Source organism: Miniopterus schreibersii, assembly GCF_964146895.1.
Source record: "Miniopterus schreibersii genome assembly, chromosome: 12".
Lineage (NCBI taxonomy): Eukaryota > Metazoa > Chordata > Mammalia > Chiroptera > Miniopteridae > Miniopterus > Miniopterus schreibersii.
In genome coordinates, this window is record NC_138112.1 from 21,732,714 (window position 1) to 21,747,309 (window position 14,596).

General features: G+C 45.2%; 1 protein-coding gene across 1 annotated transcript in view; it reads right to left on the bottom strand.

Annotated features, from left to right (window-relative positions):
• HEPHL1 (hephaestin like 1) overlaps window positions 1–8,408 on the bottom strand; it is a gene marked incomplete at both ends in the record, with an annotated part of 60,527 nt that extends 52,119 nt beyond the window's left edge. The window contains one exon of the mRNA XM_081153631.1: window positions 8,239–8,408. Within this exon, the coding sequence (XP_081009757.1) occupies window positions 8,239–8,408 (170 nt within the window). The remainder of the gene's footprint in view (window positions 1–8,238) is intronic.
• Between the last annotated feature and the right edge of the window lie 6,188 nt (window positions 8,409–14,596).

The following is a 14,596-nucleotide window of genomic DNA, read 5'->3' on the forward strand; positions in this document are numbered from 1 at the left end:
ACTCATTATGAATTGTCTGGCAGAACCACCCAAACAAGAATCGATCATCAAAGGGAGGGGAACTATGTGTTGACTTCCTACAGCACTTCTTGCATGCGCTGCATATTTTAGCACTGAGTTATGTATTGACTTGTTTGGAACTTTCCTGGATCTGTATCAGTCTTATCACCTAAACAGCCAATAGTCACCTGAGAAGGGATTAGGTTTACTCAAGCGGTGGCTCCCAAGTGTCCACCTATATATTAACTGTATCAGAATTACCTGGGACATTTGCCAAAAATTTAGGTTCCCAGGCCCCATTTCAGGGCAATCGAATCAGACTTTCTGGTGTCAGGGCATCTATATGTTTCCTGAGCTCACTAAACGATTCTCACGACGGAGCTTTCCAGTGCTTGCCCATTCGGAGTCTTCTTGCCTCCCAGCAGAAGGGGAGAGCAAAGAACTTCCGCAGTTAGGGGGATCATGAGATTTTGGCAAATGGGCTGTGAGTGAAAGTGACATGTGCCACTTTTGGGCCGGGATGTTTCATTGCAAGACACCCTTACTTCCTCTGCTGCAGGGGAAGCATCCAGAGAAGACAGTGAAGCCCCCAGACCTAAGCAGCCTGGCTGGCTAGTTTGCCCGGGAGTCCCACAGTTATATGGCCCTCGGGGAACCCCAGGGGGTGAGAAATACACCTCTGTGGTGTGAGCCCCTGAGACTTGGGGGTTATTTGTAACTATAGCACTGCCTGTCTTATTCTGACTCATACAATTCTGATGTGAATGAAAGTTTGGAAATCACGTTTCTATAATACTTAGCAAAAAACCCATAGAAATGATCTGAAACTATAGTAAATATTTGAAACCACAGGAACTATTGAAAGTGGAGAAGGCAGGGAGAGAATGGAAGGAACAGAAAGCAGGTTTTTGGGTGCCTATGCAGCCAACCACCCCTAAGAAGATATTATGCATTTGTAACAGTAGCACAGAAACTCCAGCTCCTATGAGATCTAAAAGATGCAAATCTTGCCCCAAAACAAAGCAAGGGGCAATTTCAAGCAAGCCATCCACAGGAAGCAGCCTGAGGTGTAGCTGGAGTACCCGCATTAGAATGCTTGCTTTGGTGGCTGCGTATTGTTTACAGCGTAGCCACAGGAAGATCTGCTGTGAGAGACTGAGCCATCACTACCTCTCAGGCTCACCCCCAACATGAATTCCAACATTTTGACTCAAATTGAGCAGATACCTCTTTCCTGCTGTGAAGGAATCCAGTTGGGCTAGGAGGTTTCACAACAGCAACAGCTTTAAGGACAAAAGGAGATGTAAAACATTCACATTGCCAAGGCCAAGGACAGTACTGCGGAAGGAGACACCTTCCCAAAGCAGGTGAGGTTAACCCCTGTGGGAATGAACCTGCCTGTGGGGATCCTCTAACCAGTGCAAAGGTGGACTCCAGGTTAGATTCCAAGGATTGCAGAGCTCACAGGGGATGTGCACCTTGCCAGAACCTGTCCCCCACAACCTGGATCTTTTAGCTGGATTCTTCCCCATCCATCCAACCACTGAGTAAGCTGTCGAACCTCTACTGCATACGGGACATTAATCTAGAAGCTGGGGTCTGGAAGGCTTACCATCTGGCTGGGAAGACAAAGCATACGCATTGGAGAATAAATAGCAACACCCAGTTTTCCATACTAAGTGGCAAGTGTATCACATAGAGTTGAATGTCTGAGTGTGTGTGGGGGATGCAGAGCGGAGATGAACTTCGCAGTAACATCAACAGAAGGTATGGTCAGGGCAAACATGTGAGATCATTCAGGGCAAACATGTGAGATCATTGTAACAATATGGATAAGCAACCGTTGTCTGAGCTTGAGAAGGGACATTGCTCCCTGAGGAAAAAACAGGACCAGATGGATACAAATGACACTTGGCAAAGGGTGGAGACGGTGATTACGGATTGCAACTCGGGCGCAGCCCCCCTCCCTAGTTAGAGTAATGGCCTGGAAGCCATCCCCCCTAAGCGACGCCCCCCACCTGGTTCCCCAGCACACCCGAGCCTGTAGTTCTCCCTCTTCCCGTCTCATTTCCACGAGAGCCCCTGGGACACGAGTCTGCTGAGCAAAGGGAAAGGAGAGTGCGCTTGGGTCCCAACTTCCCCACTTGATGCTGTGAGGTCTTGGGGAAGGTCTTAGCTTCTCTACATGCCAGTTCCATTGGCCGTTGACCAATGACCATGGCAGAGCATCGTGGGGACTAAACGGAATGAGAGGAGGAGCCCCGTGTGCAGGGTCCCAGCCGTGAGTCAGTGGTAGTTACTGAAGCGAAGTCATGATTGTTTCTGGCAAAGGCCTAATTAGAAAAGAGGAAAATGGGACCATCGGAAGTGTCTTTCCCACAGAGCTCCTGCTCTCTCTCGAAGCCCTTGAGATAGGCGAGGTGCCCCGATGACCAACACGTTTTGCCTGCCAACCCAGTGCCCGGCTTCACCTATGATACCTGTCTTAGGGGCTGATAATGGCTTCCAAAAATAAGTCTGCATCCTAATCCCCTTATTTGGAAAAAGGGCCTTTGTAGATGTGATTAAATTAAGGATTTTGAGATGAGAGATGATCCTGCAATATTGGTGGGTCCCAAATGGCACCAAAATTGTTCTTATAACAGGGGGATTAGACACACACAGAGGAGAAGGTGATATGAAAATGGAGGCAGAGATTGGAGTGATGCCCCCTCCTCAAGCCAAGAAGCTGGAATAGGCAGTGAATGGGTCCTCCTGAGAGGCTCCAGAGGGAGTGTGGCCCTGCCAACACCTTCACTTCAGACTTCTGGCCTCTAGAACTGGGAGAGAATACATTTCTATTGTTTTAAGCCATCCAGTTTGTGGTACAGTGGTGCCTCGGTTTTCGAACGTCTCCGTTGATGAACATTTCGATTTATGAATGCCCTAACCCTGAAGGAAATGCTTCTGTTTTCGAACACGCCTCAGAGGTCGAACATGCCACATGGCTTCTGCTGAATGCAAGATCCTGAGGCCTAGCTGTCGGCTGTTGATCCCTGTTTTCGAACATTTCAGAACTCGAACTGTCTCTAGAACAGATCACATTTGAAAACCGAGGTACCACTGTAATTTTTACAGCAGCCACAGAAAACTCATACACCACCACCATCACCACCAAGCAAGGACCATCATTAGCCCTATTTTACTGATAAGAAAACTGAGGCAAAGTGAGATTCAATTACTTGCTTGGCAAGTGGAGCAAGAATTCCAAGCTTCTCAGTTGATGCAAGAGCCCCACATCCACCAGCAAGCCAGGCTGCCTTAGCATCTGTTAGACCACTGCTGGGCCACACATGGCTGGGGAAACCCACCCTGGGCCTCCTGGTCCCCATGACTGGGCAGAAGATCTGTCACTCCTCTGCATGGCATGGAAAGCTTTTATGACAGTGCCTGGAAGATAGTAAGGATTCAATGACAGTTAGGTATTAACGTTGTCTGTGAGTTCTCTAGATCCCCACTAAGCAGGCCTTGGGGCTACACTATCTGGAGGTGAGAAAGAGAAGAGGGGAACCAAGAGGATGTTCATGAAGGATGGGAAACTGGGAGAAATGAGGAAGGGGAAGGTGGCAGGGACTTCCAGCTGCCTTGCAAAATTCATGCCCCCCTCATTAATAACAGAATTAAATCCTGCTGTTATTCAGGCCAAAAGCACATAACTGAAAGACTATATTTTCAAGCCCCTTTCATGGCTTGGAGTGCCCAATAAGCTATAAGTAGAATTGGTTGGGTGGGGTTTCCAAGAGAGCCCTTTAAAAGGGCTGATGCAGCAGGAATTGTGCTCCTTCTCCCCTTTTCCCTCCCTCTCTTCCTTCCTGGAACATAAACAAGAAGGCTGGAGTTTCGGCAGCCGTCTTGTGACCATGAAGTTCCTTGAGAAGTAAAATCACATGCTAAGGATGATGGGTCAGAAATTTTTAAGGCCTCTTATATCCTGTCATACCAGCTGTCCCTGGTATGAAAGAGTTGGCTCTTTCAGAGGGACATATGGGTATCTCTTTCACATCCATCCTAGGGCCTGCTCCTAGTGGGTGCTCAAAACCCTTTGCCATCACCTTAGCCAGTGTTTCTCAGTGGTTAGAGCATCAGCTCACACACAAAAGGGTCAAGTGTTTGAGTCTGATCAAGGGCATGTACCAGGGTTGCAGGCTCAATCCTGTGTGTGGGAGGCAACCATTCCATGTGAGCACATCAATGTTTCTCTTTCTCTCTCTCCCCTCCCTTCCATTCTCTCTAAAAAAAAAAAAAATCAATGGAAAAAATATCCTGGGGTGCTGATTAACCAAAAAACAAAAACAAAAACAAACCACCCTTTGCCATCGACTGGGCTTACACAGTGCTGTGGTTAGGTGAACTCCCTTAACAGATCCTACAAACTTGGGGTTTGACAGTTGTCAGCCACACTCATGCCAAGTGTGGTTCTGCCTATGAGTTAGTGCCCACAAAAACCTCTGCATTCCACTGGGAAGGAAAAGCCTGCACGTGTTGGTTGCCTAATGAGGGCTTTGGTGAGAACTGTGGCTTTAAATAAGGTGACCCCACTCTGGTTCCATGAAAGACCAAGTTTTGCCACTGAAGCACAGTCACACCCTAATTAAATGTTTTATGAGCTCGAGCAGGACTGACACGATGGATCAAATGCTGACACCATCCCCAGGCAAATCAAAGGAGTGTCCCCATTAAGCACAGCAGGGAAGAGGGGGAATGTATTCATCAGGAAAAATATTTCTAGGTAGAATATAACTTCTATAACCTATCCTTCCTAGAAAATATTAGTGCATACAACCTCAATTATATTTCTGAACCCTATAATCAAGCAAAGGTACCAAGTTGGAAAGTTAAATTGCACCATCTGACTGCCATAGTGTCTCGGTAAAATTATCTCAATGCATTTCCCATCTCATCCTTGTGAATCAAGATTTACTAGGCTCTTGTTGCTGCCTGATTTTGGTTTCCAAGCTTTATTACATTGTTGAAGCTTTGGCACTCACCTTCCTATCCCCCTAACTTTTGGCAAGTGACTTTAGGGATTATATTTCAATTCCCTTGTTCTACAAATTAAAGAAATTGATGTTGAGAGAGAATACGTAACGCTCAAGGTTACACAGCAAGTTGGGGTTGGAGCAAGGACTAGAAGTCAGGCCTCCTGATTTCTATTTCAGGCTCCTTCCACTCACAGTGGAATGCTGGGAACCGGGCTCCCGTGGACCTCTAAATACCAGGCCTTGGTCTGGTTCTGAATATCCTAAATAGCAGACTGTCCTCAGAAATGCTACCTACTCATCCTACAAGAGCAGAGTGACAAGCATGGCCACATCATCCAAGGGGACTCCTGGCTCTTGGGAAAATGACACCACACAGAGCACACATACTGAACTCTACACACATTTCACAATCGTGATGTCTTCACATGTGACACCTGTGGCACCTGAGACATGTGTCCTGTGGTCTTCAAACGAAGATCAACAGCCTTCTTAGGGATTTGCCCTGAGCCACCTGCCACACCGGTAGCACTTCCTGAGATGATTGTTGATAAAAACCAGTAGACATCGCGCACTCAACCAGGCTCCCCTCTCAAGAGTCAGGAGCCACCCTGCTTTAATCTGTCTCTTACACACCAGGAGGATACATGTGGGAACTCTGGCATCCAGTATGACCCCTATATGCTAGTTGCCCCTGAAAGGCAAGAGTCCTCTAATATGAAACCACAATGTTTGTTAAACCACCTCGCTCTAATCTGATATCAAACTGTGTTTTAGTCATGGCTCTTTTCTTTTTTTCCATTTCTTTTCACCGTAACTAGTTTTATACATTTTTTAAATCCTCACCCAAGGATTTTTGAGACAGAGAGGAAAGGAGAGAGAGAGGAAAAGAGAGAGAGAGAAACATCGATGTGAAAGAAACATCTATCTGTTGCCTCCCATACATGCCCTGACCAGGGATCAAACCTACAGCCTGGGTATGTGCCCTGACCAGGAATCAAACCCACAGCCTTTTGGTGTATGCGACAATGTTCCACCCAACTGAGCCACCCAGTCAGGGCTGTACATTTTTTGTGCTATCTTCAAAGCACTATCTTACAGCAAAAAGGAGAATGCCTAACTCCTTCCTGCACCCAGTTTTGTGGAAATAGCATTCTAGTATTTGAGTTTTTAAAGTATTTTGAGCTTCTGAATGAACAGGTAACCAGTTGGTCACTGATACCAGCGATCATTTTCAATGTCTCTCTGAGAAGAGTGACTAGTGGACTGGGCCTGCCTTTGGTAAGAATTGGGTCTTTCTAGAAACTTCTTATTACTGGAATCCCTGACTTCCTCAAAGCTGAGTTTAATTCAGCAGGAAAAGATCACCTTTGCCAAGAAACAGTTTTCATGGTGAACACACACACACACACACACACACAACCCTCTGGAGCCAAAGCTGTGTTTGGTGCTGCCTTCGCTCTATAAACTCCATCAAGTACTTAGTGGAACCTCAGTTCCTGGCTTGTAAAGTGGGAATAACAACATGTACAAGCAGCAATGAATTAAAAGTCTCTACTGGAATTCCTGTGCAAGAACAAAGAACAAAGAATATTGACACAAACATTGAGGAGAAAGACAGAATTCTTGTTTTACTCAACCATATGAAAAGGTCTTTCAATATTACAGTGAGCTCGAGGAATATACTCACTAAACCATCACACAATCGAGTTGTCTTGTGTGCAATAGCTGCTCACAATGACTACTTTCTATTGAGCATTTTTTGAGGAAAGTGGGGTTTTATTTTTAGGGAAGGGCACCAGCATTTAGGATAGCCTTTCAATTTCATATCCATTTGTCACTGTGAAGACTACCACCACCAATGATCTGCACATGTAGGATTCAAAGAAGTCAGAGCTTTCTTTGGAAATAGCCCCTGGACAGTAAATTTCCTGGTACGAAGCTTAAGGAAAAGTCTTTCTTGGCAGCCTGGCTGGCACAAGGATCATCTTTCTTTAATTTAAAAAACACACACAAAACACCCAGAAAACTATGGCTGTGTCACCTTTGTGACATAACCTGGAAGTTGTGTGTCCAAGTCAACTGAATCTTCAGTCTTTGCCCAGGGCAGGGGGACCTGGTTCTAAAAGACTTCTTGGCAGACCCTGTGCTGTTCCTGAACCTTAGCAACTAACCTCATCTTTAGAAAATGGAACTTGGATGTTAAATGCAATGGGCTCTGCCTGTCAGAAAAGAAGGAAGCATCAGGATATCCAACAGTGGTTCCCAGAGCATCTCAAAAGCATGAAGCCTGAAGTTGAACATATGCATGACAACCTCTGGAGCCAGGGGGTGACTTCAGAGGGAGCTCCAGGGAACAAATAAGAGAGATTAATCCCTTCTCCCACTGGGTGCTAGGACTTGAGTTCCTACGATATCTTGAGAAAAATAATTTTCTAAGATTTGCAAAGAGAGAGAGAGAGAGAGATAAGACACCAGACTTTGCAAGGAAGACAGGAAACAAGGGCTATTTTGGGCAAAAATAAAAAATCAGGGATATATAACATTCTAGAACCACCCCACCCAACTACGCTATGGGTTCTGGGGATAGGCTATTGCCCTCAGATTGAATGAGTCGGGGCTGGAACAAGCCTCTCACCAGTGAGAAAGCCATTCCTAATGGACTCAAGGAAGCTCTTAAAAAACCAGCCAAATCTATTGCAACTGTCCCTCTTTTAAACATTGCAAAGCAAGAACAAAACATAACTACTTACAGCATGCTTATTTCCAACGATGATGTTTCATTGCAAAAATAAAAACTAAGAAAACACTGTATTTTAACAGTGAAGAATTCCCTTAAAAATTCTCAAATTTCTATCCCAAGAATTACCATTATTTTTTTTTCTTTCTCAACAAACGGAGTCTAGAACCTCCTTGAGTTACTAGAGGTATCTAGTGAAGACTGTCCACTTATAGGATGAGCCATCATTCAAGCACCTGGTTGCGTACATGTCTCTTCACAGACAAGGCTGAGCATAGAAGGCTCAGCTACTAGATGGAGTTAAGAATCTCTTCCAAACTGCACACCCGCCCAGGCTAGGGCTCTCCAGGCAAACACAAAGCCCTCCTGTTGATTCAGATCAACACCCCCCATTACAACCACCCAGGGAATACAACCTTCCACGTGTCGTGTGAAAAGGAAGCCAACCTGGGAGTCTATAAGGATCCCACGTTCACTCACTTGTCTTCTGCGAAACTTTTCCCGGTAATAATGTTCTTCCCTTGGGGTACATAGTCCCAGTATTCTTCCACAATCCCAATGTGGTATGTCCTGGTAACTGCGCCAACCAGCCCAGACACACCCAGGAATGTGATGAGGAGGATGCAGTGAGCCTGCTGCTTCCAAGGCATTTGTGGCTGGAACTCGGGCAAGCAGCCTGTTCGGGAGGCAGCCCTGCCTGTCCCTCCCCCTCACTGGGCCTTAGTTATAAATGAGAAGCGCACGAGGCCCAGCTCCTCCTCCTGGGGCGCTTGGGGTTGGGACAGAGGCTGACAACTCCTATAAGCAGAGCAAGCTGGATGGGGGAGTTGCTATGACGACATAAACCTTTGCCAGCCATCCAAGAAACATGTAACTGCCTTATTTATTTAGTGCCCAAGCCAAACAGGCCTGTTTCTGTAGAGTTTGGGACTCTGCTGTCGCATTAATCATTCATCATTACCAGGAACGGCAGTGCAACTAGTTGGGCTAATAGGTTTCCCAGCCGCCTTCTTTTTTTCTCTCCTCCACACCAATTATAAGAACATATTAAAATCTGAAAACTGGGCTGGCCTGAGCGGAGCATCAGGAAATATCTCAAGCACTAAAGAAGGCTTCACCTCTAGGTAGCTCAGAGGGCGTGATGCAGTCACCCTCTGCCATCTCCGACTTGTTTTATAGGGCTACATGAAACAGTCAACTCACATCATAAAGTTCAGGACAACGCTGTAAAACTGCACAAATTCTTCATTTGCTCATGAGCCGTCTCTGCCAAATTCAAAAATTAGGAGCTCAATCACCCAGTTCAGCCAAAATTCTAGAGGTTATCGCCTTCAACAGCGAGCTGCCGTTCTGAGGATGAATGAAAATGATACAAGAGGAGTGCCCTTCAGGCACATGCAGACCTAATTCAGCAGCAGGTCTTTGGGTCAAAAAGGTGAAGGGATTGCCCATTCTGTGTGCTCTACTCTGTGACCTAGAATCTTCGTATTTAAAGAGACTTCATCTAACCCTGCAAGAGAGCCAATCTGATGGTCCCCAGATTTGTTCTCAAGGCTACAAGTGTGGAATGAAGGAGACAGTTTCCAAGCTAGGCTTCAAGGTTGGGCAGGCCTGTGTTTGAAATCCAGTCCCACCGCTTACTGACTTAATCGTGTTGAAGAATCACTGGGCCTCTCTAAGCTTGGGTCTGTAAAACAGGGATGGAGGGATTGCTAAGAAGATTTAAAGGATGACATAGGAGCTAGTCTAGATGATCTTCGGTTAGATTTATTGATTTGTTTTCCTGTCAGGACACTTGTAGAGTAATTGCCACAGCACACGTCCCTTTAACTCACATCTACTCTTCAATATGCATTTAGACATTTTGTGTGAGTTTGTCATTTAACAGCCATTATAGAGGAAGGGCTCCCAGTGCAAACCCAAGCGTGGCCTCAAAGGAAGTAGGGCTTTAGGAGTTCTTGGAATCTGGAAATGTACTGGAACAATTAGTTTTTGTTCATACCCTAGAGAAGCAGACTATTTGGGGTCATTGGAAGGGATCCCAAAATGTTCCTTCAGCCCAGGCCATGCATCCCTGGCAGCCCAGGTAAAGCCCTAATCGTTGCAGAACCTTAAGCACACACAAACATGCCATTATTCTGCTTCATTCCTCCACTTTACGTCCCAACCCTCCACCCATTGCATCCCTCACCTGCACTACATTCCTTCTCATCCTCCCAAATCCTCCTAGGCTCTTCATCTCTGAAGCCTTTCTTGGTTCCTACCACCCTCCCCACACCTTTCCTCCTCCGTGCTTCCCCTGGACTTTGCATGCATGTGTATCCCTGCCTGTATTATTGTTTGCTTACATGTTGGCTTCCCATACTAGACTCTAAGGTCTTGAGAACAGTGCCCAGCTGACCACCCCTCAACACCTCCCTCCTGCTATGGCTTGAGGTCCCAGGACCTTATTAAAAGAACCTACAGCTCAGGGACTTCTCCAGCTCCACTTGCCACCCTTGGATTCCCAGTCTTTGAACTCTCACTCTTCCACGAGTCTCATCATAACCAACCATTTTGGACTATCGATTTGCCTTTGGTGGAGTTTGGGCCTTCCCTTCCTTCTGTCACACCTACCTCAGCTCCAAGCTCAGAGATCTGAAAGCCACTCCTGCCTCACCCTCACACCCAGGTCTGGTGCTTAGGCCACTCACTTCTTGTTTGGATTGGGAGATTCAAAAGGCATCTTGCTCATCTCTGTCTCCTCAGTGGTTGGCACAGGGTCGGTCATTAGAAGTAGGCACTGAGGAAAAACCAATACTAATAACTGTAGCATTTACAATACATCAGGCAGTGGACTAACAGCTTTACATATGCTCTCTCTTACTCCTTGCAACCAGAATACTCTATGGGGTAAATATTTTTGTCCTTGTTTTGCAGATGGGAAACAAAGGTTTGGGAATGTTAATACTTTGCCCAAGGACACACAGCTAGAAAATAGCAGAGCCAAAATTCAAACCCAGGTCTCTCTGATTTGGAAGCCTACACTCCAGACTCTGCACTCAATAGGTATTACTGGAACTGGATTACACTGAAAGCCAAGGCCAGGTCAAGAGATCCTTTCAAGGAAGGGAACATTGGCAATATACAAGCATTTTTGTTGAGTATAAACATCACCTAAGAATTTAAAAGTAACACAATGTAGAATACACCTGGGCAAACATGCCACCAAACAAAAGCCCAGTGATGAAATTATTCATTCAACTATTTGAAAATATTTGCTGAATATCTACCTTGTTAACTGTTCTAGTCAACTAGGAATAAGACAAGCATGGTCCCTGTCCCCAAAGTATACATATTCTAGTGAGGAAAATAGATTGTAAACAATAAACAAGTTTTAAAATATTCATTAAATATCATGATGAGTTCATTGAAGTTCAAGTTAAAACCAATGTGAATGGGGAGAACTTCAGGACCACACCCAGGACATGTCTGAGGTGTTTGGGGAGGTGGCCAGGCAGCTTGTTCTGAAGTATGCTTATATTTTATAGGGAGGAATAGAGCCTAGTGAAGTCCCATCCCTATAAGCCCCACCCGCTGCCATCATCAAAGAAAGAAACAAGCAACAACAAAAATACAAGGTTAGACTGAGAGACACTTTGGTTGAGTTTTGTGAGGAAAGTTAACGGGCCACATCCCTGCCCAGTGGGGACTTCCACTTTCAAGCGTTCACTTGTTCCTCCACTGGGGAAGAGGCTTATGATGCCTCACCTCCCGCATGCCTGAGGCAAACCCTGGTTCCAGAGACTCAAGAGAGTCAGCCTTCAATCACAGATGTTGTAAAAAGAAGAACAGAAGGAATGGGCTCCACTACACTCTCTCCTCAAACTCCTCCATCTTCCCCTCCTTCCACACAGATCAAGACAGTGTGTGTGTGGGGGGGGGGGGGCAGGCGTCCTCCCTGAGCCTGGAACCTTGTTTTGTAATGATCTTGGTTGTGATGGCATTAATTTTTACTAGTGGAGAAAGCTCCATTACCCTCCGTGACCAGAGACAGAGAGAATTCTCATGTCTGAGGCCATGGGCTTCTCAGGGTGATGTCTGTGTGAAGTCAGTTGGCAAATCAGGATGCTATGTAAGACTGGTTAGTTGATGGTCAATTCAGACTCTAGATCCCCCACTTCTTAGGAGATGGAAGAGCCCCTCTCCCTTCTCCCACTCTTCCTCGGTTCTTCCAGGAATGGCTCAATTGAGCCATTAGTACCTTCCCCTCCTCAAGTGACCTGGGCCTATGGAATGCAGAGGATCAGGGCAGGGCACTCAGGAAGGGGTTTACCTACTTCCCAATCTGTTTTCTGAGAAGTTACCAGGCTGCTCATCTCATCATTTATTAAAAATCCCACCCAAGAAGTACAGCTCTTCAGGAAACCCTGTTATGTGACATCAAAGACGTTGCTTAACTGTAGCAAATTTCTGGGTGTGGGTGGCTGCAGAAAGTGAATTCCTATTAGAAAGGAGGGCCCTGGCTCCAGGTAGCTGAGATGTCCCTGGGACATAGATTCCCAGGAGAAATGCTTCTGACGATCAAAGCACCTGGTGATTCTGTAGAGAAGGTCTTTATAGGTAGTGTGTCAGCTCCCAGGTTAGGGCACGTAGGCACATGTGGCATGGATCCTGGAGCATGGCCAAGGCTCCTTGCTCTGGCCTGATCACTGATGCCCAAATTCCATAATCAGAGCTCCCTGGTTGTGGCTTAAGATTAACCCAATAAAAATGCATATATATCATGGTATTGGTCTCACTGGTTGAGGTTGTCTTCCATGAATGAGTTTATTAGGTCCTTTCCCACGAAGAGTTTTAGGTTGAGGGGAGAGAGAAGGGAACATGAGGTACCTGGTCTTCCAGGAAGAGGTCCAGTAAGGTTCTGCTTTAAGTTAGAAAGAACCCAAGTGGCTATCTGGTTTAGAAGCCCCAACTCATCTGCCTGTGTTTTTAGTCTAAAATAGTGTCTAATACAAAATCTCAATTTTATTTCCTTTAAGTAGTATATGAGCCCTCCATTTCATCATAGACCCCACAACTCCTCACTGTCTCAAATCTGTCTGTTTCATCTGTTCAAGACCTGGTCCAAAGGTATGTGTGTTTGTAACCAGTGAATTCTAGTCCAATTTTCCACTCAATGCAAAAGTCCCTTCAACAACATCATCCATTCTTTCTTCATTTATTCATATATTCATTCAAAAAAAATATGTACTGTGCACCTATTACATGCAGGCTTATAAACACAGAATTTTAGAGGGGGAAGAGTCCTCGGAGATGTTCTAGTCTTACCATTTCATTTCTCAGGTGATCTAACTGAGGCCCAGGAGCTGTGTGACTTTTACGTGTCAGCACAAAGCTCTGAGGCAGAGTTGTATTTAGTGAGAAGCTGGGTGGTCAGCTGTGGCTGTCTCGCTTGAGACTGCCAAATACCTCACTGAAACCCAATTACACTATGACCATGGCACTCCCCAATGTGCCTACTTTGATTCTCAAAGTCCAGGAGCCTCTGGGTCCCCAAGATACTTTCAGGGGATCTGTGAAGTCAAAACTATTCCCTAATGATATAAAACTATTATTTCCTTTCACCACTCTTATTCTCTCATAAGTGTACACTGAAGTTTCCCAGAGGTATGTGACATATGAAATCGCAACAGATTGAAAGCAGAAGTAGATATGAGAATATTAAACCTGTCATTGAATGGTTGGCATAACTGTGTAACTATTGCACTGTTCTCAGTAATTACATTTTTGGAAAATACAATTTTTATTTTAAAATATGTTATTTACATTAACATTCAATGGGTTTTATGTTAACATTTATTATTCTTTTAAAATGAATTTATAAGTAGTTTCTAAATTTCTCATTTTTTATTTTGAATGTGATAAATATCAGTAGATACTAATCACATAAACTATAGCTTTTTGGAGTCTTCAGTAATTTTTAAAAGTATAAAGAGATCCTGAGTTCAAAGGTTTGAGAACTTCTGATCTATTCTGATAAAACCTAGCAAATGTAAATTATATTACTTAAATTTTTGCAACAAGCATATTGTCATACATAGGTTGTACGATTTTTTTAAAAAGGAAGAGCATGAATGTGCCTACATTTTCTCTTCTTAGAAATGCATAGAGGAGCCTTGCAATGTGGCAAGCCCTGTGGCTCCTTCAAGTATGCCAAGGCTCACTCTGATGAGCTATTGCACCACCCAAGACTGGGAGGAGCAACCCTGGCCTTGTGGTTATCAAAGTACGATATTAGGGATGGTGTCATCTGGATTTTTATCTCAACCCCCAAACCTGTTCCTCCTGCTTCCGTCTCACCACAGATAACACCATCACCAGGGTCCTAGACCAGAAACCTATGTTCTTATTTTCCTCTCTCCTGCTGCTTTCTGCCACACTCACCATTGCTATCTCCCTGAACAGCTCTTGTACCTTTCCTCTACACCACCAACAGCCATAATTGAGACAGTCATTATCTCATGCTTGGAGATGTCCTTCATGTCTTCACTGGTCTCAGGACCCCTCTGGTCCCAACATGGTGGATCTACTCTGTCCCCAAGCAATCTTTCTATTACATGAATCTGATCATGAGCCACCTTGTTCGACCTTCTTCATGGCATAAGAGGTCCTTAGTAATCAGCCCCTGATTACCAACCAGGTTCACTCCTTATGAACTTTATCTTCCACCGTGGAAGTCTCTTTTTATGTCTCCAAACCCACTATGCCCAGTGGGACCTCCGGGCCTTTCAATGCGGGATTTGGAGTTCCGCCAGCCTGGAATGCATTTCCTTCCTGCTTGTTTCCCTGGCAAACT